At 40.4% G+C, this 24,560-nt stretch overlaps 5 protein-coding genes and 1 pseudogene across 7 annotated transcripts; 4 read left to right on the top strand and 2 right to left on the bottom strand.

Moving 5' to 3' along the window:
- Positions 1–2,797: 2,797 nt before the first annotated feature.
- Positions 2,798–5,908, top strand: LOC116196670 (protein NRT1/ PTR FAMILY 2.9-like). Its single transcript, XM_031526527.1, has 5 exons — positions 2,798–3,101; positions 3,247–3,464; positions 3,596–4,152; positions 4,246–4,591; positions 4,682–5,908. The coding sequence occupies exons 1-5, from the start codon at positions 2,813–2,815 to the stop codon at positions 5,246–5,248; spliced, it is 1,977 nt and encodes a 658-aa protein (XP_031382387.1). The 5' UTR covers positions 2,798–2,812; the 3' UTR covers positions 5,249–5,908.
- A 2,661-nt stretch (positions 5,909–8,569) lies between these two features.
- LOC116196667 (thioredoxin H2-like) lies at positions 8,570–9,863 on the top strand. Its single transcript, XM_031526525.1, has 3 exons — positions 8,570–8,787; positions 8,915–9,037; positions 9,566–9,863. The coding sequence occupies exons 1-3, from the start codon at positions 8,653–8,655 to the stop codon at positions 9,701–9,703; spliced, it is 396 nt and encodes a 131-aa protein (XP_031382385.1). The 5' UTR covers positions 8,570–8,652; the 3' UTR covers positions 9,704–9,863.
- On the bottom strand, positions 9,772–11,032 carry LOC116196668 (plasma membrane ATPase 2-like). Its single transcript, XM_031526526.1, has 3 exons — positions 10,737–11,032; positions 10,542–10,623; positions 9,772–10,363 (listed from the first exon to the last, which is right to left on the bottom strand). Exons 1-3 carry the CDS (start codon positions 10,806–10,808, stop codon positions 10,191–10,193), a joined length of 327 nt encoding a protein of 108 aa, XP_031382386.1. The 5' UTR covers positions 10,809–11,032; the 3' UTR covers positions 9,772–10,190.
- On the top strand, positions 10,014–13,273 carry LOC116196666 (annotated as a pseudogene).
- Positions 13,274–15,573: 2,300 nt separating this feature from the next.
- LOC116196665 (thioredoxin H2) lies at positions 15,574–16,973 on the top strand. 2 transcript variants are annotated; one of them, XM_031526523.1, is made up of 3 exons: positions 15,574–15,817; positions 15,947–16,069; positions 16,500–16,973. In XM_031526523.1, exons 1-3 carry the CDS (start codon positions 15,683–15,685, stop codon positions 16,635–16,637), a joined length of 396 nt encoding a protein of 131 aa, XP_031382383.1. In that variant the 5' UTR covers positions 15,574–15,682; the 3' UTR covers positions 16,638–16,973. The 2 variants fall into 2 exon arrangements, with proteins under 2 accessions (XP_031382383.1, XP_031382384.1); XM_031526524.1 differs by having other exon boundaries at positions 15,577–15,817; positions 16,512–16,973.
- LOC116196664 (ATPase 4, plasma membrane-type-like) lies at positions 16,964–24,057 on the bottom strand. 2 transcript variants are annotated; one of them, XM_031526521.1, is made up of 22 exons: positions 23,858–24,057; positions 23,623–23,691; positions 23,381–23,500; positions 22,839–22,937; positions 22,437–22,574; positions 22,162–22,296; positions 21,891–22,070; positions 21,082–21,288; positions 20,788–20,907; positions 20,567–20,686; positions 20,343–20,465; positions 20,112–20,216; positions 19,863–20,007; positions 19,473–19,637; positions 19,055–19,293; positions 18,901–18,933; positions 18,705–18,786; positions 18,367–18,527; positions 18,010–18,195; positions 17,718–17,900; positions 17,443–17,621; positions 16,964–17,244 (listed from the first exon to the last, which is right to left on the bottom strand). In XM_031526521.1, exons 1-22 carry the CDS (start codon positions 23,999–24,001, stop codon positions 17,148–17,150), a joined length of 3,030 nt encoding a protein of 1,009 aa, XP_031382381.1. In that variant the 5' UTR covers positions 24,002–24,057; the 3' UTR covers positions 16,964–17,147. The 2 variants fall into 2 exon arrangements, with proteins under 2 accessions (XP_031382381.1, XP_031382382.1); XM_031526522.1 differs by having other exon boundaries at positions 17,148–17,244; positions 23,843–24,000.
- Positions 24,058–24,560: the final 503 nt, after the last annotated feature.

The raw sequence follows: 24,560 nt of genomic DNA, 5'->3' as shown, positions 1-24,560 counted from the left end.
GAATTCGGATCAATAGGGGCAGCACGCAGCTGGAGATCAAACCTTGATCGGGATGTCAAACGAACTCCGATTGGGACGAAATTTTGACAGCAGCTTAAAAACACGTGGGGCTAAGTTCTGAACGGTCAGAATTTCTATTCGAGCTCTGTAGGTGCTGTTTCAGCTGACTTTGTAAACCACCCGGTGTGGGTGACGAATTTAGTATTTGGGTTAACCAAGAGAGTGTTTCTCTTGAGTTTAGTGATCCAAGGATTTACCCTTGATGAAAGACATTGTATAACCTTCATTCATAGTGGATCGTTGATTCGGAATTGATCCCGTGATTTTTCCCCACATCGGGATTTTTCACGTAAAATTCTTGGTGTTCTTTTACTTTACTGCTTGTTGGTTGATTTGATTAGTTCCTATCTTGATTACACTAGTAGGAGAGGAAGATTAATCGCTGCGTTATTGTTTGGTTAAGTACATCCCTTCCCAACACTATGTGCGTACTCCCGAGAAGCCGGAGAAAACTTGGAATTTGAAGCTACGATAGATATAGGATGCTGCATAGTTGGTTCTCATCCTTCAAAGACTGAGTCTAATAGCAGATTCGTTATTAAAAAAAGAAAAAGAAAAAAAAAGAGGACATTATTTATATATAAAATATAAAGAAAAAATAACCTAAAATTATTGAATGCACCGGGAAGGTTAGGACTGCTTCCCGAGGGGATATCTGAGTTTGAAACAAGTCAAAGGCAAAAGGGGAAAAAAGAAGGGTACAGTCTTCGGGTTGTCTTAAGATATTCATGAAAATATTTGAACCTCTGTTTATAGTAGAATGGAATATACGCTCGTGCTCAACTATTAAAAAATAATAGTTAGACAAGTAGCTGGCATTGCAATAATTAACTAATCTAACCAACAACTAATTTCACGGAAAAATTCTGATAAAGAGGACAAAAACGCTTGGAAATGATGCTGAGATTCGACGAAGAATATGATAAGAAATTTCACGGAATCAGCAAAATAATTGTCGTCGATTTTATTACACTGAGTAGGCGAGTGCCATGGCTTTAGGAGGAGACCAGTCCCATCTCAGGAACTTTGAATCTCCTATCAAAAGAAAGAAAACATAACATCCAATGGTTGGGTTCGATGGTTTCATCATCACAATTACCAGACTGAACATCCCAAAAAAATATTTCATGAGTGTTATTCATACATTGTGAATGAGCAATATTTAATCCATAATAATTATAAAATGAGAATATGTGAGATCGTTAGTTGAACGAATATATCAATCCCTATATGGGTAAGGCATTTTTTGGTAGGAAGTGGCCGCAACAAACAATGATGACGGTGATGATGAAATAAGCAAGGTCAAGCTAGTGTGTTTGGTTTTAGAGTTAAGTAGAGTTAAATTTTGATTTTGATCGAGTTGTAATGATTATATTGTTAAATTATGAGAAAAGGTATGAAAAAGTAATGAATAGTTGAGAAAAATAATGATTGTGTTGTTGAATTGTCAAAAAAGTAATGGATAGTTGAGAGAATTTAATATTAAAAATTGAATTGAATGGTTAAAAAATTGAAAAAAAAATAATAATTGTGTTGTTGATTTTTATTGTGTAGTAAGTAAAGTTAAAATTAAAATTTTAAAAATATTATGGGACAATCAATCATATATGGATTAAGGAAGCCGATGTAAGCTAATTCCAGCTTATCTATAGCACTTTCCTGGTGGATTGTGTCCTATGAGAGCGGTCATGTCGGCCAAAACTGTTGGATATCGGAAAGGTAATTATCTACCACTACAAATCCCTTTTTTATTCAATAAACAACGCCATATATAGATTTTTTTTTTTGGTCGACAAGCCATATATAGATTGACAGTGAAGGATCTCGCACCAAGGGTTTCGCTTCTACATAGATGACAAAGAAAACTCTTACTCGGGGATGAATCTTGTGAACAGGCATCATATCGATCTAATATTTGTAAAAACATCGGCTTTGCCTCCCCACCTGACCCTTCGCGGTCAAATCTTGGGTCCATTCCCGAGTCTCTAATCCAAGGCCATGTCAGGAATCACTGATGGTCCGAGCTCAGACTTGTGGAATATTTGCATATGAATGAAAGTGGATCTTATCTGAACTTCACTAAACAAATTTACTTTTAGACAAATTTCTTGTTGAAAAAGGAAACAGACCAAACGATGAAGGGGCCTATTTTGTATGTCAGTGTGATACATGGGTATGGATATAAAACTCCATATATCTATTTTATATATCTCGGTCATTGAAGTCAGGAATCGGGAGACCATGTCACCTAACGCCCACAGGCCCCTGCGACATCATCAGACAGTTTTCGATCTCTATGTGCGGACTGCTAAATATAAAAATTATCCGATCCTAGGGAGAATTTTCACCTTCTATCAATTTCCGTGGACACGTGAAAAATGATAATAGATCTCGTCGTTAAAAAAGAAGAATTCTGGCGCTCGGAAACATATAAGAACTCTTGAATGGAAATGGAAAAGAAATGTAACTCCAGTTCCTCCAAAAATGGTAAGATCTTGATAATAAGTCTTTTAATGGCGGTTTCATGATTCATCTATTAATTTATGGTGAAAGACTATTTCGAATGGTCCTTTGTACATTTCGAAACGTCAGATCTGCACCGCGAGACCAGAGATCAGGTAATCCTATGGTCCAAGAGGTATAATGGATTGTCCTGAGCGGGCCCAAAATTTTTTCTTTGGTGAATAAACAAGCAATAATATGCTACAGAGAAGCTCTCTCCCTTGATTGTCTTTCCACTATATAAAGGCCGATGACGCCTTTGAAGTTTTCATTTCTTCCTCTTCATCCTCTACAAACCCTTTCTGTTCTCTGTCTCTGTCTGTGTCAGAGTCAGAGTCAGTGTCAGCGTCAGTGTCTGTTTTTTTTTTTCCCCTTTCTAAGACAACATTTTTATTTTCTCTCCATCATAGTAGAATACAGTGAGCAAGGTCGAGGTTTGCTAGCAATGGAGGAAGAGAGAGCCCAGACAAATGGTTTAGCTGATCATGAGGATCAACAGCCTGTCTATAGAGGTCTTAAAGTCATGCCCTTCATAATCGGTAAGGCCGGCCTTTCTCGAGCTGCTTCCTCATTTCCCAATAGCCCATCTATATGCTTATTTTGCTGTGAAACATTGTTTAGCATTAGTGATAGTCTAGATAGAGGTCCGGTTGACGCGTGAAGGATACCATATATTTCCTGCAGGAAATGAAACATTTGAGAAGCTGGGAACAATTGGCACACTATCTAACCTCACGGTCTACCTCACCGAGGTGTTTAACATGAAGAATGTGAGTGCGGCCACTCTCATCAACGTCTTCAATGGAACCTCAAATATGGCACCGCTGGTCGGAGCATACCTTTCTGATACTTACTTCGGCCGCTTCAAGACTCTCGGTTTTGCTTCCGTTTCCTCTCTCCTGGTGATATCCCATTCCATCACTTATGCACAAGAATATGTTTAATTTTGAACTGCAGTCAGCATCAATTTTTGTTCTGAGAGTATTTGGTGATTGTCGGTCGAAATAATATGACCATGTAATTGGCGTTACAGGGCCTTATATCAATAACCCTCACGGCAACATTCTCAGCTCTGCACCCTCCCCAGTGCTCAGCCCAATCCACTGCCTGCGTTGGCCCGACATCCGGCCAATTAGCCTTCCTCTTTGTCGGATTAGGCCTCCTGGTCATTGGAGCCGGTGGGATCCGCCCGTGCAACTTCGCCTTTGGTGCTGATCAGTTTGATCCCTCCACTGAATCGGGCCAACGGGGAGTTGACAGCTTCTTCAACTGGTACTACTTCACCCTCACGTTTGCTTTGATGGTATCAGCCACACTGATCGTGTACGTGCAATCCAACGTGAGCTGGTCAATTGGGTTCGCTATTCCCACAGGTCTCATGCTCTTGTCCTGCGTGCTTCTGTTTTTGGGCTCCGGTCTATACGTCAAGGTGAGGCCCGATGGGAGCCCCCTCACAAGTCTCGCCCAAGTGCTGGTTGCTGCTGTCAGGAAGCGGCAGCTGACAGTCCCGGACCAGTCCACGGTTAGCCTTTTCAATCACGTGTCGAAAAAGTCCACCAACTCAAAGCTCCCTTATACTGATCAATTCAGGTAAAACACAAGTTTTTGTTTTGACACAATCAATTTATCTACATCATTCATCATATTCAAGTAATTATCTGGTGAACTGTCCTATCTCTCCAGGTTCCTCGACAAATCTGCAGTCCTTATGCCGGTGGACCGAATCAATATCGATGGCTCTGCCTCGAATTCCTGGAGACTCTGCAGTGTACAGCAAGTGGAGGAAATGAAATGTGTTCTGAGAGTGATCCCAATTTGGGCCTCTGCAATTATCTACCACCTGGCGAATGCCCAGAACCATACTTACGGCATATTCCAGGCTCTCCAGTTGGACCGCCGCCTCTCCCGGAGCACCGACTTCAAAATCCCGGCGGCGTCCTATACCGTGTTCACGAGCCTGAGCCTCACATTGTGGGTTCCCGTCTATGACAGGATCCTAGTCCCAGGCCTAAGGAGGGTCACCGGCAAGGTACTACAGAAATGCACAATCCGAAGATATGCATAGATTCGATCCACAGTATGTCTTTCTGAGACCCCTTATGTCATGTTTTGCCATCAGGAGGGCGGGATCACGGTGCTCCAGAGAATAGGAGTCGGACTAGTCCTCTCATTCCTGTCAATGATCGTCGCCGGACTCGTTGAGGAGAGACGGAGGAGCGATGCCCTGACGAAACCGAGTCTAGGAGTCGCCTCAAAAGGTGGGGCAATATCTTCCATGTCGGGTTTCTGGCTGGTTCCGCAGCTCGCCATAGGGGGGCTCTCCGAGGCATTCATTTTAATCGGGTTGGTGGAGTTCTACTACAAGCAGTTCCCTGAAAACATGAGGAGCATCGCGGGGGCTTTCTCCTCCACGGCGAATGCACTGTCGAGCTACTTGAGCGGGTTCCTCGTGTCGACAGTCCACCACATCACCTTGAGGTCATCCTCGGGGGATTGGTTGCCCGAGGATCTGAACAAGGGGAAATTGGATTACTTCTACTACCTGATTGCTGCATTAGGGGCCCTGAACTTCGGCTATTTCTTAGTTTGTGCTAGTTGGTACAGGTACAAAGGAGATTCCAGCGGGGGAATTGTTGAGTTGGCCTTGGAAGAAGCCGGTGGTGGACCTGAAAAACAATCCGTCTGAGTCGGTGGCATTCTGCTTGTAGTGAGAGGTCGAATTTTCGCGTCCCTTTCCTTTTCACGCCCCTTAATCGGGATTCTTACCTTTCAGGCCTTGATTAGGAGAGAAAAACTCTGGGTCAGACAAAATGTTTCTCAATCCCTCTTTCGAAAGGGATCAAACAAACTTACTCGGTCGTCTATTGCACGAATGGTACCTTTAATGGGTTTGGTCGGAAGAAGTGTAAGCCGAACAGTTCAGAATACCTGGAACTCTCTATTAACTTGGCCAAGCCCATCCGATTTATCGACTTGATTCGCTGTATGGACTCTCTTGAGCAGTTGCGCCCATGTTTCACCTGCTGACCTTACTTGGGACCGCACCTCACCTACTGCCAGCCCAAGTCCCGTCCACATTATGGTAGCTTGGATTAGATGTCAGCAACATCCTGGGGTATCGGCCCGATCGATGAACCCCCCCTTCCCCCCCAACCGGGTCTCAACCTGGTCATAGTATCCTCGCTAAAGACCGATTTTAGTGAATAGTTATGGCAACCTAATTAGGGCCTAGCTGAGTGCTAGCCATTTAGTTGATGCTGATATGGGCGAACCCAACGAGCTTGTCAAGCTACAAATTCGGAAACATACATTACACCATTAAATACGAAAAATATATCTTTTTTTAGCACATAATCAAATTTAATGCCTGGGCTGGGCCCCGTATCCTTAAAAAAAAATCAATCAATATATATATATACATAATAAACAAACTATTTTTCCCGCAATCACATTTCAAAGATGAAACGTTGAGAGGTCATATCATCGCTTACAAGCTCTCTCGCGAAAGCACATCATTACGTTAATTATTTTAATGTTATATGCTGAAATATATGTGAAATGTTTGATATACAATTAAATCTATATATCAAGAGGTGAAGATAGCATTAGGGGTGTGCACAGATACCGGGTATACTCAGAATTAGTCGGAAGCTACTCGTTATGGTAGGGTCCGGGTAGCTTGTATTGAAAATTAGGTAGGGTTCAAGTATTAAAATAAGGAACCAGTTCTCGTTTCTGCTCCGGCATACAGGGTACCTAAAACCGGAACCGGATAATAGTTACTAATTAAGAAAAAAAGTTACTGAAAGTCTAAAAGACTAAAACTAAATATAAACCTAACTAGAGCCTCTCAATTCCCCTTTCTCGATTTCTCTGAGCTGAGCTTCAATCTAACCCTAGCGTCTCCAATCTCCATCTTCTCTCTCTCTCTCGCTCTCTGTTTTTGGCCTTCTGGCTTCTGTTATTTGCTCCATTCCCTGCTCCAAGCTAGAGCCTCCCCTCCGTCTCTGCCGAGGTAAAGATTCATTTTTTTTTGTTGATTTTTGTTTTTCGGCGTCTGGTTCTTCAATCTAATGATCGCTCCCAGCTGGTCTGGTAGCAATGAGACACTTCATCACTCTCCTTCAGGTATTCTAAAAGTTGTATTAGTTTGGCATCAATTAGAAGTAGTAAACAAGTTCATGCTTTCTGTGCTAAGAGTGGGTATTTATCAGATAGTGTTATGGTCACATCTCTCACTGAGATGTATATGAAATGTGACGAAATCAATAATGGCTTAGGATTATTTAACAGCTTACTAGTGAGGGACACTGTGTGCTGGACTGGGATTATTGTTAATTGTGGCTAAATGAAAAAGCCCACGAAGCTCTGAGGTCATTACATGAAATGATGAGAATTGGACTGGAGCCAAATGAAGTCACCTTATTGGGTGTTTTAGCTGCCTGCATACATTATGGTCTGGTTGAACAGGCGAGGAATGTATTCAATTTCATGGAGACAAAAAAAAAATTACAGGTTTCAACATGGTATTTGGAACCTGTGATATAACACAGGTTCTTAGTAGGTTCCGGTTTCAAAATTCAACAGGGTACGGTCCGATTTCAAAATCTTGAAACATATTCCTTACAAGGTAAGATCCGGATATCTTGAAAAATACAAGGTATCTAGATCTGATTACCCCTAGATGGCATAGAATCTTACATTATAAGAATGTATATAGGTTTTGATATAATAAAATATATGATGTAATTTTTATATTAGCAGATATATAGATACATGTGTGCACATGTATCATGCATTAAGCCAATGTAAAAATAGAGTTTTCCCATAGTAGATAATATTTAGATATTTATTATTATATATAGTTGATGTATATGCATATTTTCTTTATTATATTAATTAATATATTCAATGAATTCAAAGTATATACATATTTCCCTATTTTTCTTGCGCACATGCACACACACATATATATAATATGACAAATTTATTTCAAGAAGATATGATATATTTTTTAGTCATAATGGAGGCATATGAGTTTAGTATAATGAAATAAAAATTATATTTATTTAACATAAAGGAACATGGATAGTCTAACAACGAAAATCAAACTTGCAACTTGATTGACATGCGATGGTATACACTATTACGCTGCACTCTCTTTCTCAAAGATATGATATATTTAATATTCTGTAAAAAGAATAAATATAAAATAATATTTTCTACTTTGATGTTTGATTGGTTTTTTATTCTATTTTTGTATCTTCACATATTTATTTAGAAAATCATATTTTAATTGGAAATTGATAGATATCATGCAACATTTAAATACATAAAATCTTTAGTATCTTAATTGCCATATAAAATTCTTATATAAGTACATGTCGTCAAACTTTACATCATCAACTTTAATTTATTTTATTCATATTCTGACACAGTAAACTTTTTCCTCTTCACTCATATATTTGTTTATATTTCCCCCTTTTTTCTTGAATTTTAGTTCGATTTATTATTCATAATAGTAAGAGATTATTCTATTTTACTTATAAATATTTATTTTTTTATTGTTGGATGCAATTAATTATTTTGTTTGAATAATTTATATGTATTGCATATGAATTATTTATTTCAATATAACATAACATGTATAAATATTTGAGGAGATTAATCACAACTAAAAATTATTTGATTTCTTTAGGTGTGTACCTGATCAATCCAGTTCGAGCCAGATGACTCAATAAGATGATAAAACTCTCACAGTATGGATTTTCTCAATTTACAAGACTCGAATCCGAGACCTTAATTAAAAGGAACAAGCATTGAACCGTCTGAACCAATTCATATTAATAAAAATGGTTTAATTTCTGTCTATGCAATGTGCGGGTCTTCAATATTCATAATAATGAATGATAACAGTGATACATAATAAAAAAAAGTTAGGTTGATTAAAAAAAAAAACTAACACGTAAAAAAGTAATATATTCTATCCTGGATTGAAAAAGATTACCAATTAGATATACCATTTCAGTCGAGTCGGCCAGTTCACAGAGAGAGAGAGAGAGAGAGCAAGCGAAGGAGGGAAAAAAGACAATGGGATCTATCCTCTCCAGCTTCCTAGGGGGATCCAGCGGCGAGGGATCGTCGGAGAGCGCTCGCGTCCAGGCGTTCCACTCCTCGGCCGAGTGGCAGAGTCACCTCAATTCCCTCAAGGAGAGCCCCAAATTGGTACAAAATGGAAATACTCCGTTCAGCTCAATACAATTCAATCTTCTTCCAATCCTCAGAAATTCTGTCGTCTGTATTGAAAATGTCTTTTTTTTTTTGGCTTCTGGGATTGTTGAATTGATGGAAGATGGTGATTGATTTCGCGGCGAGTTGGTGCGGCCCCTGCAAGTTGATGGAGCCCCTCGTTCACAAATTGGCCGACGAGTACGCCGACGTCTCCTTCGCCAAGATCGACGTCGACGAGTTACGTGTACGTTTTCAATAACTCTCCTCTTGCGTTGAATTTGACTGTTTGTGATCTTGCGTTGACCTGTTTTCTGCGCCGGTCTTCTGGTAAGACCCGCGTTGAAAGAGTTTCTCGATCTTCCCTTTGGTTTTTCGGTCATCGGAAGTCGATGAAAATCAATCGCTAGTAAAAGTTTTGCGTCTTTAATGGTTTTTACAAGAAGAAATCTTGGAATGCCAGAAGTCAAAATCAATCCACCGACAAATGTTTTCTTTGTTGCTGACGGTGCGTTTGGTTTCAGTGTTAAAAGTAACTTTGATTTTGATCGTGGAAAATGATAAATGTTGTGTAGTGTGTTGATTTTGATCGGGTCATAGAATCTCTTCAAATTTTTATTTCTAATTGCTAAGATTTTCAAAAGCAACGATTCTTCTCGAACTATGTTTAGCGTAAGAAAAAAGCATACCGAATCTTCAGAAACCGACCAGAGAGGCTGTCAAACAAGTTGTATAACTTCTAATCTGGGTGTCTTTTCGGGTTCTTTTCCGGCAGGATGCGGCACAGGAGTTTAAGGTGCAGGCGATGCCGACCTTCGTGCTGATGAAAGGAGGGAAGGAAGTGGACAGGGTGATCGGAGCTAAGAAAGATGAGCTCGAAAAGAAGATCGTCGAGTATCGCGCCACTTCTTGAACAAAGACAACGATGCAATCCCCTTGTGTGCATTCGGGAAGTCCCTGTATAACTTCTTCTCGATCGTGTTTTCTTCTTGGTCTTGAACCCTTTGGGGTGTGTTTCAGTTTGTATCGGTCTTCTTTGAATGGTTATATGATAAGACTTGCGTTTCTTGGTATCATACTCCCTAGAAGTCCTGGTCGCTCAACAAAAGACCAGCTCCTCGACGGGGTCACGAATATGAGAGCCTGACTGATTGTACTCACTAGCAGGTATATCGCAGAGGCAAGCTCTCTGACGTCATCCATGTCCTTATTCTGAAGGCTCGAAACCCCAAATGTACGCTACAGAACACAATGAATTAATCGACAACCAAGCAACACATGAAAAGTTGAACTCAGTGACCATCGACAACTAGCCAATGCCAGCTTGCTCAATCAACTCATGAACTTTTCCAATCGTATGGTATACCCAGCTGGTAAGAGTCAACTATTTGGAGAGTTTTTCATCTTCTTACGGGAAAGAAGTTGGTCTTGTATGCTGCCCGGAAGAAAATCACTGTCACCATTGCTAAGTAACCCCCTAGAATTATCCCAGTCGTGAAGATCTCTGCAAGCTTCCAGCTTTCGGGATGTGGAGATGGTTTTACTGTGTCCTTGGATATCGCATTGATGGTACCTAGGGAATTTACATCCCAAAGATTGCATAAACATGAAGTTGTTTAAACCCATAAAGAAAATAAGAATTTGTAGACTATGACAATGGAAGCGGGAAAGGCTTATCTATGGGTCAGAACTGGTGAAAGAAAGCAAAAGTTATCGATTTAAAATACGGATCTCTGAGCAAGGGAACAAACCATCGTTAAGGATAGCAATTATCAGGACCATGAAGGGCGGGAAATCGAACTGCCATATGAGGGCCAGTAACTTTAACCCGAGCTTCAAAAAGGAGAAAAAGGGGGAACGATGAGAAAATTAGTAATATACAAAAGAAAATCAGAAAGGACCACCTATAATAGTAAGATCGATCAAGCTGATGACCCAGAACTTACCACGATACAAATCGTGATGGAAACAGCATAGATCTGCAAAGAAAAAAGACATTTCACAAACTCAATGAGCATCAATAGCTGCAGAGAATAAGCAAGCAATAATATGCTACAGAGAAGCTCTCTCCCTCGATTGTCTTTCCACTATATAAAAGCCGATGACGCCTTTGAAGTTTTCATTTCTTCCTCTTCATCCTCTACAAACCCTTTCTGTTCTCTGTCTGTGTCTGTGTCCATTGTTTAGCATTAGTGATAGTCTAGACAGAGCTCCGATTGACGCGTGAAGGATACCATATATTTCCTGCAGGAAATGAAACATTTGAGAAGCAGGGAACAATTGGCACACTATCTCACATCACGGTTTACCTCACCGAGGTGTTTAACATGAAGAATGTGAGTGCGGCCACTCTCATCAATGTCTTCAATGGAACCTCTAACAAAGCGCCGCTGGTCGGAGCATACATTTCCGATACTTACTTCGGCCACTTCAAGACTCTCGGTTTTGCTTCTGTTTCCTCTCTCCTGGTAATATCCCATTCCATCACTTATGCACAAGAATATGTTTAATGTTGAAATGCAGTCAACATCAATTTTTGTTCAGAGAGTATTTGGTGATTGTTGGTCGAAATAATATGACCAAGTAATTGGTGTTACAGGGCGTTATATCGATAACCCTCATGGCAACATTCTCAGCTCTGCACCCTCCCCAGTGCTCAGCCCAATCCACTGCCTGCGTTGGCCCGGCATCCGGCCAATTAGCCTTCCTCCTTGTTGGATTAGGCCTCCTGGTCATTGGAGCAGGTGGGATCTGCCCCTGCAACTTCGCCTTTGGCACTGACCAGTTTGATCCCTCCTCTGAATCGGGCCGACGGGGAGTTGACAGCTTCTTCAACTGGTACTAATTCACCCTCACGTTTGCTTTGATGGTATCAGCCACCATGATCGTGTACGTGCAATCCAACGGGAGCTGGCCAATCGGGTTCGCTATTCCCACAGGTCTCATGCTGCTGTCCTGCGCGCTTCTGTTCTTGGGTTCCGGTCTATACGTCAAGGTGAGGCCCGATGGGAGCCCGCTCACAAGCCTCACCCAACTGCTCGTCGCTGCTATCAGGAAGCGGTGGCTGACAGTCCTGGACCAGCCCGCGGTTAGCCTTTTCAATCACGTGTCGAAAAAGTCCACCAACTCAAAGCTCCCTTACTGATCAATTCAGGTAAAACACAAGTTTTGACAATCAATTTATCTACATCATTCATCATATTCAAGTAATTATCTGGTGAACTGTCCTATCTCTCCAGGTTCCTCGACAAATCTGCGGTCATTATGCCGGTGGACCGAATCAATATCGATGGCTCTGCCTCGAATTCCAGGAGACTCTGCAATGTACAGCAAGTGGAGGAAATGAAATGTGTTCTGAGAGTGATCCCAATTTGGGCCTCTGCAATCATCTACCACCTGGCGAATGCCCAGAACCATACTTACGACATATTCCAGGCTCTCCAGTTGGACCGCCGCCTGTCCCGGAGCACCGACTTCAAAATCCCCGCGGCTTCCTATACTGTGTTCACGAGCCTGAGCCTCACACTGTGGGTTCCTGTCTATGACAGGATCCTAGTCCCAGCCCTAAAGGGTCACCGGCAAGGTACTACAGAAATGCACAATCCGAAGATATGCATAGATTCGATCCACAGTATGCCTTTCTGAGATCCCTTATGTCATGTTTTGTCATCAGGAGGGCGGGATCACGGTGCTCCAGAGAATAGGAGTCGGACTAGTCCTCTCATTCCTGTCAATGATCGTCGCAGGACTCGTTGAGGAGAGAAGGAGGAGCGATGCCCTGACGAAACCGAGTCTAGGAGTCGCCTCAAAAGGTGAGGCAATATCTTCCATGTCGGGTTTCTGGCTGGTTCCACAGCTCGCCATAGGGGGGCTCTCCGAGGCATTCACTTTAATCGGGTTGGTGGAGTTCTACTACAAGCAGTTCCCCGAAAACATGAGGAGCATTGCCGGGGCTTTCTCCACAACGGCGACGGCATTGTCGAGCTACTTGAGCGGGTTCCTGGTGTCGACAGTCCACCACATCACCTTGAGGTCATCCTCGGGGGATTGGTTGCCCGAGGATCTGAACAAGGGGAAATTGGATTACTTCTACTTCCTGATTGCTGCCTTAGGGGCCCTGAACTTCGGCTACTTCTAAGTTTGTGCTAGTTGGTACAGGTACAAAGGGGATTCCGGTGGGGGAATTGTTGAGTTGGCCTTGGAAGAAGCCGGTGGCGGACCGGAAAAGCTATCTGTCTAAGTTGCTCGCATTCTGCTTGTAGTGAGAGGTCGAATTTTCGCGTCCCTTACCTTTCACGCCCCTTAATCGAGATTCTTACTTTCAGGCCTTGATTAGGCGGGAACAGCTCTGCTTCAGACAAAATGTTTCTCGACCCCTCTTTCGAAAGGGATCAAACAAACTTACTTGGCTCAAGTAACAAGTTAATCATACTCGTGCACATTTCATCGCTAAAAGTTCGGTCCGAATGTTAACGTGTCTTGGTCGTCTATTGCACCAACGGTACGTTTAATGGGTTTGGTCGAAGGAAGTGTAAGTTCAGAATACCTGGAACTCTCTATTAACTTGGGCCAAGCCCATCCGATTTATCGACTTGATTCGTTGTATGGACTCTCTTGCGCGGTTGCGCCCATGTTTCACCTGCTGACCTTCCCTTGGGACCTCAGCTCACCCACCGCCTGCCCAAGTCCCGGCCACATTATGGTAGCTTGGATTAGATGTCAGCAACATTGTGGGGTATCGGCACGATCGATGAACACCCCCCCAAACCGGGTCTCAACCTGGTGATAGTATCCTCGCTAGAGACAGACTAGAGTGAATAGTTATGGCAACCTAATTAGGGCCTAGCTGAGTGCTAGCCATTTAGTTGATGCTGATATGGGCGAACCCTACGAGCTTGTCAAGCTACGACTTCGGAAACATACATTACACCATTAAATACGAAAAATATATCTTTTCTTAGCAAATAATCAAATTTAATGCCTGGGCTGGACCCGTATCCTTCAAAGAATAAAAAATCAATCAATATATATACACATAATAAACAAACTATTTATCTGTTTTTCGCGCAACCACATTTCAAAGATGAAACGTGAAGAGGTCATATCATCGCTTACAAGTTTTCTTGCACAAGCTCTCTTGCGAAGACACGTCATTACTTTAATTATTTCAATGTTATTTGATGAAATATATGTGAAATATTTGATATAAAATTGAAATATATGTGTGCACCTGTATCATGCATTATGTCAATGTAAAAATATAGTTTTCTCATAATAGATAATATATATATATATATATTTATGATTATATATAGTAGATGTATATTTATATTTTCTTTATTATATTAATTAATATATTCAACAATTTCATTTTGATATGAAAGTATATACAAATTTCCCTATTTTTCTTACACACACACATATATAATATGGCATCTGTTTCAGAAAGATATGATATATTTTTTAGTCATAATGAATGCACATGAGTTTAGTATAATGAAATAAGAATTATAATAGTGTGTTTGGTTTTAGAGTTAAATTGAGTTAAGTTTTGATTTTAATTGGTTTGTAATGATTGTGATGTTGAATTATGAGAAAAAGTGTAAAAAAGTAATGAATAGTTGAAAAAAGTATCGATTGTATTGTTGAATTTTAAAAAAAGTAATGAATAGTTGAGAGAATTTATTATTAAAAATTGAATTGAATGGTAAAAAAAATTGAAGAAAAATGAAAAAGTAATAATTGTATTATTGACTTTTGTTGTATAGTGAGTAGAGTTAAAGTTATAGTTAAAATCTTAAAATCGGATTGCGAAATCAAACCGTCTGAATATTTAATATAAAAAGATGTGGATAGTCCAACGATGAAAATCAAACTTGCAACTTGGTTGACAGGTGAGGGTATACGTCACTACGTTACATTCCATTTCTCTAAGATATGATATATTTAATATTATGTAAAACATAGATAAAAATAATATTTCTACTTTGATATTTGATTGGTTTTTTTATTCTACTTTTATATCTTCATGTATTTATTTTGAAAATCATATTTTAATTGAAAATTGAAAGAGATCAATACATAAAATCGTTAGTATCTTAATTGGCATATAAAATTCTTATATAAGTACATATCGTCAAACTTTACATCATCAACTTTTTATTTTATTTTATTCGTACTCCGATGGGTAAATTTTTTTCCCTCTTCACTCATATATTTGTCTATATTTCCCCCATTTCTTCTTGGATTTTAGTTCAATTTATTATTCACAATAGTTAGAGATTATTATATTTTACTTATAAATATATATATTTTATTGTTAGGTGCAATTAATTATTTTGCCAGAATAATTTATATGTATTGGATATGAATTATTTATTGCAATATAACATAACATGTATAAATATTTGAGAAGATTAATCACAACTAAAAATTATTTGATTAACTTTAAGTGTGTACCCTGTTATGTGAAAGCCCAAAGGGTTCTGATTAATCCGAGTCGGCTCATTAATGGAATAAAACTCTCCCATCATAGATTTTCTCAATTCACAATACTCGAACCTAAAACCTTAATTAAGAGGAATAAATGTTGAATCATTTGAACCAATTAATGTGGTAAAAATTATTTGATTGTTGTCAATGGGCGGGTCTTCAATATTCATAATAATGATAATAGTGATACATAATCAATACCAAAAAAAAGTCAAGTTGATTTTCTTAAAAAAAAAAACTAACACGTAAAAAGTAATATATCCTATCCTTGATTGAAGAAGAAGATTACCAATTAGTTATACCCTTCCCAGTCGAGTCGGCCAGTTCACAGAGGACGGGGAGAGAGGGAGAGAGAGAGAGAGAGCGAGCGAGCGAGCGAGCGAGGGAGGGAAAAAAGACAATGGGATCTTTCTTCTCCAGCCTCCTAGGGGGATCCGGCGGCGAGGGATCGCCGGAGAGCAGTCACGTCCAGGCGTTCCACTCCTCGGCCCGGTGGCAGCTTCATCTCAATTCCCTCAAGGAGAGCCCCAAATTGGTACAAAATGGAAATACTCCGTCCAGCTCTACAAGTCAATCTTCTTGCAATCCTCAGAAATTTTGTCGTCTGTGTTGAAAAAGTCTAATTCTTTTGTTTTGGCTTCTGGGATTGTTGAATTGATGGAAGATGGTGATTGATTTTGCGGCGACATGGTGCGGCCCCTGCAGGACCATAGAGCCCCACATTCACGGCCTGGCTGATAAGTACGCCGACGTCTCCTTCGCCAAGATCGACGTCGATGAGTTACCTGTACGTTCTTCAATTATTCTCCTCTTGCGTTGAATTTGACTGTTTGTGATCTTGCGTTGACCTCTTTTCTGCGCCGGTCTTCTGGTAAGATCCGCTTTGAAAGAGTTTCTTGATCTTCCCCTTTGGTTTTTCGGTCATCGGAAGTCGATGAAAATCAATCACTAGTAAAAGTTTTACGTCTTTAATGGTTTTTACAAGAAGAAATCTTGGAATGCCAGAAGTTGAAATCAATCCACCGACAAATGTTTTCTTTGTTGCTGAGAATCTCTACGAAGTTTCTATTCTAATTGCTAAAAGAAAACATTAAAGACGTAATCCAAGATTACGTATGAAAAGAGCATAGCGAATCTCCGGAAACCGACCACAGAGGCTGTTAAACAAGTTGTATAACTTCTAATCTGGGTGTCTTTTCGGGTTCTTTTCTGGGTAGGATGTGGCACAGGAGTTTAAGGTGCAGGCGATGCCAACCTTCGTGCTGATGAAGGGAGGGAAGGAAGTGGACAGGGTGATCGGAGCCAAGAAAGACGAGCTCGAAAAGAAGATCGTCAAGTATCGCGCCACTTCTTGAACAAAGACAACGATGCAATCCCCTTGTGTGCATTTGGGAAGTCCCTGTATAACTTCTTCTCGGTCGTCTTTTCTTCTTGGCCTTGAACCCTTTGGGGTGTGTGTCAGTTTGTATCGGTCTTCTTTGAATGGTTATATAATAAGACTTGGGTTTCTTGGTATCACACTCTCTCAATTGTAGAAGTTTCACTGTCAGTTTGTTTTCTGGAATGAATGCCTCTTGGGTTTTTGCTGCTTAGTTTCTTCTATGATTGAAAAAGATCATTTTGGGCTTGTAAATAACAGAACTTCAGGCATCAGTTGTCATAAGATGTTAAGGGACAAGTATCAGTGAGAAGTACATCATCTCATCTTTTATATCAGTAACGTATTTATGTGTATATATGTTATTATTATACTAACGAGACTACTCAGCTCTCACTCACAACCATGCCTAATATATACAAAAACCCATACACGTATTATAAAGCTAAGACATCCCATTTTTCGCTACTGTCCAGTAAAGGCCTCTCTACACAGTGTAAGCTTGCTGAATCGTGTCAATGTCGAGCCCCTTCAGTTTAACCACCGATTCCACATGCCCCTTAAGCGTATAAAGCTCCCTCAGCCTGCAAGAAAATATGATGATGTAGTAGCAGAACCCAGAAGTTATTAACACCAGAACCAAATTCAGAAGCCTTAAATTTAAAGACATGATCTACTTTGCTCCTCAGTTATCACGTATCTTCGTTTCACTGGTTAATATTTTCACCATCCCATCACCGTATACCGAAAATAAGAGTCCATTATAAAGCTTGACTGTGTACCTAGCAATCTCGGCTCGCCTTTTTGCTTCTTCTGCCATCTGACTAAGTTCTGTAATATTGCTCCGGTCACTGAACATCTTGGTCTCAGGTTGGTGCAGTCCGTGGAGGGTCCTCTGCGCATGGGCCCATTTTAGCTCGCGTTCTTCTTTTCCGAAATCCTTCTTCCTCGTAAAGGCAATCTGGAAAATAATAATCCAAATATAGAACATCAAATCGAGATTGAACACAGCCTGCAAGATTTCTATGCCTGACCAAGCTAAGTACTTCATTCGTACCCGTTGCTCGATCACGAGATCCCAAGCTTTCCCGCTCAAAGCATATCTGATGAAGAATTTTATGAAATCAAGTGGGAAATAAAAGATGATGTTGTAAAGCCAGACCACACCAGCCCAACCCCATCCGATTCCTTCAATTGCAGCGAAACTCCAACTTGCATAAACAGCAATCAGTGTAGCAACCTGTTCCATCAATAAAATGCCGAACTCAGGAATATTGGCTATTATCAGAAGACAGCATATATATATATATATATAAAACAGGAGGTTGAATTGGCTTGTAGTAAAGTACCAACTGTGCGACGACAAAGGCTGTCACGAGCAAAAGTCCTGGTCGCTCAACGAAAGACCAGCTCCTCGACCGGGTCACGAATATAAGAGCCTGACTGATTGTACTCACTTGCAGGTATATCGCAGAGGCAAGCTTTCTGACGTCATCCATGTCCTTATTCTGAAGGCTCGAAACCCCAAATGTACGCTACAGAAACAATGAATTGATCAACAACCAAGCAACACATAAAAAATTGAACTCATTGACCATCGACAACGAGCCAATGCCAGCCTGCTCAATCAACTCATGAACTTTTCCAACCATATAGTATACCCAGCTGGTAAGAGTAAACTATTTGGAGAGTTTTCATCTTCTTACAGGAAAGAAGTTGGTCTTGTATGCTGCCCAGAAGAAAATCACTGTCATCATTGCTAAGTAACCCCCTAGAATTACCCCAGTCGTGAAGATCTCGGCAAGCTTCCAGCTGTCGGGCTGCGGAGATGCTTTTACTCTGTCCTTAGATATCGTCATGATGGTACCTAGGGAATTTACATCCCAAAGATTGCATAAATATGAAGTTGTTTAAACCCATAAAGAAAATAAGAATTTGTAGACTATGACAATGGAAGGGAAAAGGCTTATCTATGGGTCAGAACTGGTGAAAGAAAGCAAAATTTATCGATTTAAAATATGGATCTCTGAGCAAGGGAACAGACCATCGTTAAGGATAGCAATTATCAGGACCATGAAGGGCGGGAAATCGAACTGCCATATGAGGGCCAGTAACATGAATCCAAGCTTCAAAAAGGAGAAAAAGGGGGCAGGGTGAGGTAAATGAGTAATATACAATAGAAAATCAGAAAGGACCACCTATAATAGTAAGATCGATCAAGCTGATGACCCAGAACTTACCACGATACGAATCGTGATGGAAACAGCATAGATCTGCAAAGAAAAAAGACATTTCACAAACTAAATGAGCATCAATAGCTGCAGAGAATATACTTGACAATGTCCGATACATCGGAAGAGAGTTTGCACGTGGGTTAAAGATTCAGAGCTTGACCGTGTAATTCTTCATCCTCTGGAAAATTGCTCGAGAAGTCAGCACTGCGCTGATAATGACGCTAAGACCAGGCTCAGTCAAAACAATGTCAGAGGCACTTCGAGCAGCATCAGTTGCATCAGCAACTGCTATACCGATATCCGCCTTCTTAAGGGCAGGGGCATCATTGACTCCATCCCCAGTCATTCCACATATGTGTTCCCTAGCTTGCAAGCGTTTCACGATCTCGAACTTGTGCTCTGATTGAGTCGGGAGAAAATGGAACTTAGTATATAAGAGAGATAAATTGCATCAAAAGGAAAACATGGCAAAGAAAAGAGCTTATGGCAGGAGAAGCAATTTCATGAGACTGTGCTCTGCTCCTAATCCCATCTTCCATTGTATCAAACACCCTATCGTGAATGGCATATGAATATACCAGGAAAAACGCCAGCAAAACCATCTGCCTTCTCGATCAGCTCATCCACAGGCAAAGAAGCAATGGATTCATCCTTGTTCTGCCCTAATAAAGCAGATGAAGGATACATGTTGGTCCCCATTCCTAAGCGACGCCCAGTTTCCTTTGCAATTGCCAATTGATCCCCTGCATAAAGAACAAGGGGGCCACTGAATAGAAAGTTCCAACCATTTCAGAAATGTAAGAATCACTGAAGGAAACAGATACAGCCCAATAAACAAATAGAAACCGCCAATGAAACACAACCCAGATGCAGAGACTTCAAGGGGCGGTTGGTTCTCATAGGAATTATAGTTTTTTAAAAAGAATAAAAACCTTTCCATCAGTGAAAGTACTTGAAAGGAGATCTACCAGTGATCATTTTAACATTGACACCAAGATTTAATGCTCTTCTGATCGTATCTGCACTGTCGTGTCTTGGTGGGTCAAAAAGGGGCATAAGACCAATAAATTGCCATGGACCTCCAGCACTCTCTTTCTTTCCCTCAGGAACTTCCTGTGCGTATAATAGAGATATTAAATCACAATATAAGAGAGAGAGAGAAAGAGAGAGAGAGAGAGAGAGAGAGGGACCATATTTACACCATTACATCATTCTACCTGATAAGCTACTGCAAGAGATCGAAGTCCTCGCTCTGCAAACTTGTCAATCATAGCATGAACTCTCCGCTCAATCTCGGATTTATTATGAACAAGGTTGAGAATCTACAATACGAAAAGAAAGGTTCATTTAGTTAAATGGAAATGCAAATTGATGCTAGTACGAGGCTCAAAGAAATGAAATTATATCCAGGAAAGTAAAGAAAATTCAGTTGTAAACTGATACAGAACCTGTTCTGGCGCACCTTTGCTGACACGATGCATTCGACCTTCACTATCTATATAGGTCAGAGCTGTTCGCTTGTCAGTTGGGTTAAAAGGCAGGAAATGGACCTCTTGAATACCAGCACGTGCCTTTTTAAGAAGAAAATAAGTTACATGGATTGAAATTTCCTAAATGGCAAGGACATAATACTTGGACCTCGCCTCAATCTCAAATAAAACAAGCCAAATACCTCCTTTGGATCGGCCAACATCCCAACAATAGCAGCATCTATAGCGTCTTGATTTTCCATTCGTGAGGCTCGAGCTGCCATCAGAACTACTAAATCTGCATCCACTCCTTTAGCAAATACCTACAAATAACAGTAGATTAATAAATTAATTAGAACAAGCAGCAAAAATTTAAATATATGGAATAAATAAACCAGCAATCTCTCCGGCAATTTAAACATACCTCAATAAGGTTCTTGTCAACGGTCAGCTTGTTAAGAGTCAGAGTCCCCGTCTTATCACTGCACAGGACGTCCATGCCAGCCATTTCTTCTATGGCTGTCATCCTTTTCGTAATAGCCCCCTGCATTAGTAAAAAAAATCAAGACTAAGAAGTGGATCGCACAAAAAATAGATATACTATCGTGCCATCTGCTATCACATTTGCGCTCTGGAGTCAGCTAGCAGTGTCTGACACATATTAGAGCATCTTTCCCTCCAGCAAAGTAATATACAGCAATACCCTGTCACTGCATACCTGCTCGGAGAGGCGGTGCGAACCAATCGCCATTGTCACAGAGAGTACAGTAGGCATTGCAATAGGAATTCCACCAATCAAGAGTACAAGAAGGTTATCGATTCCTGGGCGGTATGCCCTGTGTTGAATTGGATACATCACAATGATCTCTATTATCATCCCCGTAGCAATGGAACAGATACAGAAGTTCCCAATAGCAGTCAGCACCTGTAATGTGATGAAACAATGAATAATTAGATCGAAATAGAACCTTAAGTTGAAGTAGGTCCATGAACAACTCTCTACCTCGTAGATCATAAAACTTGAAGCTATACAAGGAAAACAGAACAAGTAAATAGAAAAATAAGAACTGTTGGGAGTTGCTATGGTGATTTGGAGAGTTTGAGGTTGTTCCATTTCGGCTATTTCGATGTTATCGGGCTTGTTATATTTCATCTTATGCAAGGGAGTTTGGGGCCTGTAATCAGGCTTTCCAGAGATCAATGATGCCTACTCATCCGACCAAGAAATAGAAGAGGCACAGATTGTCTTTTGCAAAATGAATATGGCATCTTCTAGGACAAAGCAGAGTCACCAGAGAAAGAAAACTCGACAGGATGGAATTGAGCTTGACATTAATCTATTCAGGGAATATAATCCATAATAAGTGAACCATGCTATACACCCTATCCTTCTAATAACTAACCAAATGATGTCTCAAGAGAGCCTCGCACTCTTTATTTCCCCCCTTCTCCCCTTGGCTCTATGAACATATTGTACCTACAATTATATTCTGATAGTTCTTTTGAAATAAATCGCACCAATTATACCTTTTGAAAATGGCCCACTTGATTGGTGCTATCAACAAGGTGAGCAGCCTTTCCAAAGAAGGTATGAACCCCAGTGGCAATAACAACAGCTTCAATCTCTCCCTGTTTGCACGTGGAACCTGAATAAACACTATCACCAGGACCCTTTGTGACAGGAAGCGACTCTCCTGTAAGCGCAGACTGCAGAAGAGGGCAAATAGTCAATACTTATAGTGGATAATTAAACTCAAACACTAAAAACTAGAGAAAATTGAACTCAGTCACCACACACCTGATCTATCTTTAATGGGTCACCTTCGAGGAGACGGGCATCTGCAGGAACAATATCCCCGAGCTTAATGCTGATTATATCACCCGGGACAAGAATCGAAGATTCCTCCTCCACCCACTTCCCATCTCTAAGTACCTGGGAGTAACAAGGCATAACTCTACTTATTAAGGAAGACTAGTTTGAATAGAGGAGACAATATAGCTATCAATTTCAGGTAATACTTAGTTTACAAAAGGAGATAGGCTCCAGCATTACTCCATGATTGTTATTGATACCTTAGCTTTGGGAGCAAGGCGGGCCATAAGAGCAGCAGCAGCATTTCCAGCATTATTCTCCTCTATGAAACTTATAGTAGAGTTGATAAGGAGCAGAGTAATGATCCCCACAAAATCCTGCCAGTCTGGTGGTTTATTCTGCAAACCAAAGAGACAAATGAGATCAAGGATGGAATTCGCCCAAAGGAAAGAATTAGTTTCTTAAAATGAGCAAAGGTCACGCTTCTTTCTTCTGCGAATGTGTGATTAAGTATCAAAAGAAGAAGCATATTGGTCGTTATGTCTTAGACTAATATAATATATAGTAACTAGCCAACTTAAAGAGAGCTAACACTGACAACTAACGTTTATTTTATTATTATCACCATATTAAAGAGAAGGAAAAACACAGCCTGAACTTACTCCACCATTAGCGAGCGCAATTGCCATAATAGCAGCAGCTTCCATGACCCATGACAATGGATTCCACATGAACCCCAAAAACTTCAAAAATTTGCTTTCCTGCAAGACCCACCAACAAGTGAAGACCCAATAATTGGTAAAATAGAAATAATTAGCAGGGCGATAATCAACAATTAGAAATGAATCAATCTCTCGCTCTGAATCTCAGAACAGAGCCAACTCCTGCCCGATTTAAGAAACACTGCCCGGAATTAGCAAGGATTACTGGTAAAAAACAAGAACAAGTTCTCTTATTTCCTTAATTCTAAGATCGAATTCTTGATAACTAGCTGATCTATAACTTTAGCAGCATTTCTCATGCTACTGGTGTTTGCTTACAAATATCCGAGGGACAGTAAAGATGAATTATAAGAGTAACTATACTAAGCAACTCTGCATCAAACATGAAGAAGAACCCAGAAACAGAAATTAGAAGTATTCAAATAAACAAATTTCTTTAAAAAAAAAAAAAAAAAAGAAGAAGAAAGAAAGAAAAGGGGTACCTCCTTCTCTTCGAGCTTGTTGTGACCAAAAATGCCCAACCTCTCATTAGCAGCCTCCGTTGTTAGTCCATTTGCGTTGCACCTCAGCGTCTGGAAAACCTCTTCAATCGGCACGTTCTCCTGCATACAAAACCAACCATTCCCAGTTCAACTTCTTCTTCTTTCTTTTATTTCTTTCAAAGCTTCATAATCAATTAATCAAACAGCTGAAACCCATAAAGATCTTTCTGTGTATTCAGTACCAAATCGACCGCTTCCTTCACAACCGCCTCAAGGGTCCCAGCTTTATCGTCCATCTTCCCGGACCGTCCCTAGAAGAATCCAATGTTTTCAGCACAGACCCACATAAAGAAGCACAAAGAACATCCCAGGGTGCAGTGAAGAGACGAAAAGGCCAAAGGAAGGAAAGAAGGGAGGAAGAGAGGAAATGAAACGGAGACAGAGAGGAGATTTTATCTTCACCAAGAAGAACTAAACTAGTGATGATGACTGCTTGGGGGCGAAGTTTCTCCGTGGGGTTATGGGGTTCCTTCCTTCGGTTCTTCTTCGCTCTGAAGGAAGTTGGCAAAGAGGGCTCGTGGGAAGGGAGGGAGAGTTGCAGGGGTGGAGGAAGATGATCATATGTAATTGGCGGGTACCGGGACGCACAGTCCCTCTCTTCCTTTATTATGTTCCCCCTTTCCTCTCCCCTCTCTTCGGGACTGTCATTTATTCCCCTTTTTCTTTTTTTCTCCTGCTAGATAATTTTATTATTACAGGATATTTTGAAAATTATATAACATATACCGTATTAATTTCATCGAACTACACGATATTTTAAATTTTTTTTCATGATATGACACGACATCAATTTTCTATCTATTCCCTGATAGAGAGATGATGTGGCTAACTTTTATGGCCCGCCTTGTATAGCTATACTTTTGTGAGCCTTAAAACTTCTCACAATATAGCATAAAACTTTAAAATTTTTCATAATTTGTCACGCATAATATAAATTTCTCCAAATTTCACATTTTAAATCATGGGAAGAAGACAATGGGATCCATAAAAAGTCTAGCCGTGCAAGGATAGGTCCACAACATCGGTCACGTTAGCTTTTCGTTAAGGAATTGACGAAAAATTGACATCGTACTATACTCTGAAAAAATTTTAAAATTTCGTGCAATCTGATAAAATTAAT

This window comes from Punica granatum, chromosome 2, assembly GCF_007655135.1.
Source record: "Punica granatum isolate Tunisia-2019 chromosome 2, ASM765513v2, whole genome shotgun sequence".
Lineage (NCBI taxonomy): Eukaryota > Viridiplantae > Streptophyta > Magnoliopsida > Myrtales > Lythraceae > Punica > Punica granatum.
The sequence above is the reverse complement of the archived record's forward strand: the minus strand, read 5'-3'. Positions and strand labels throughout refer to the sequence as shown.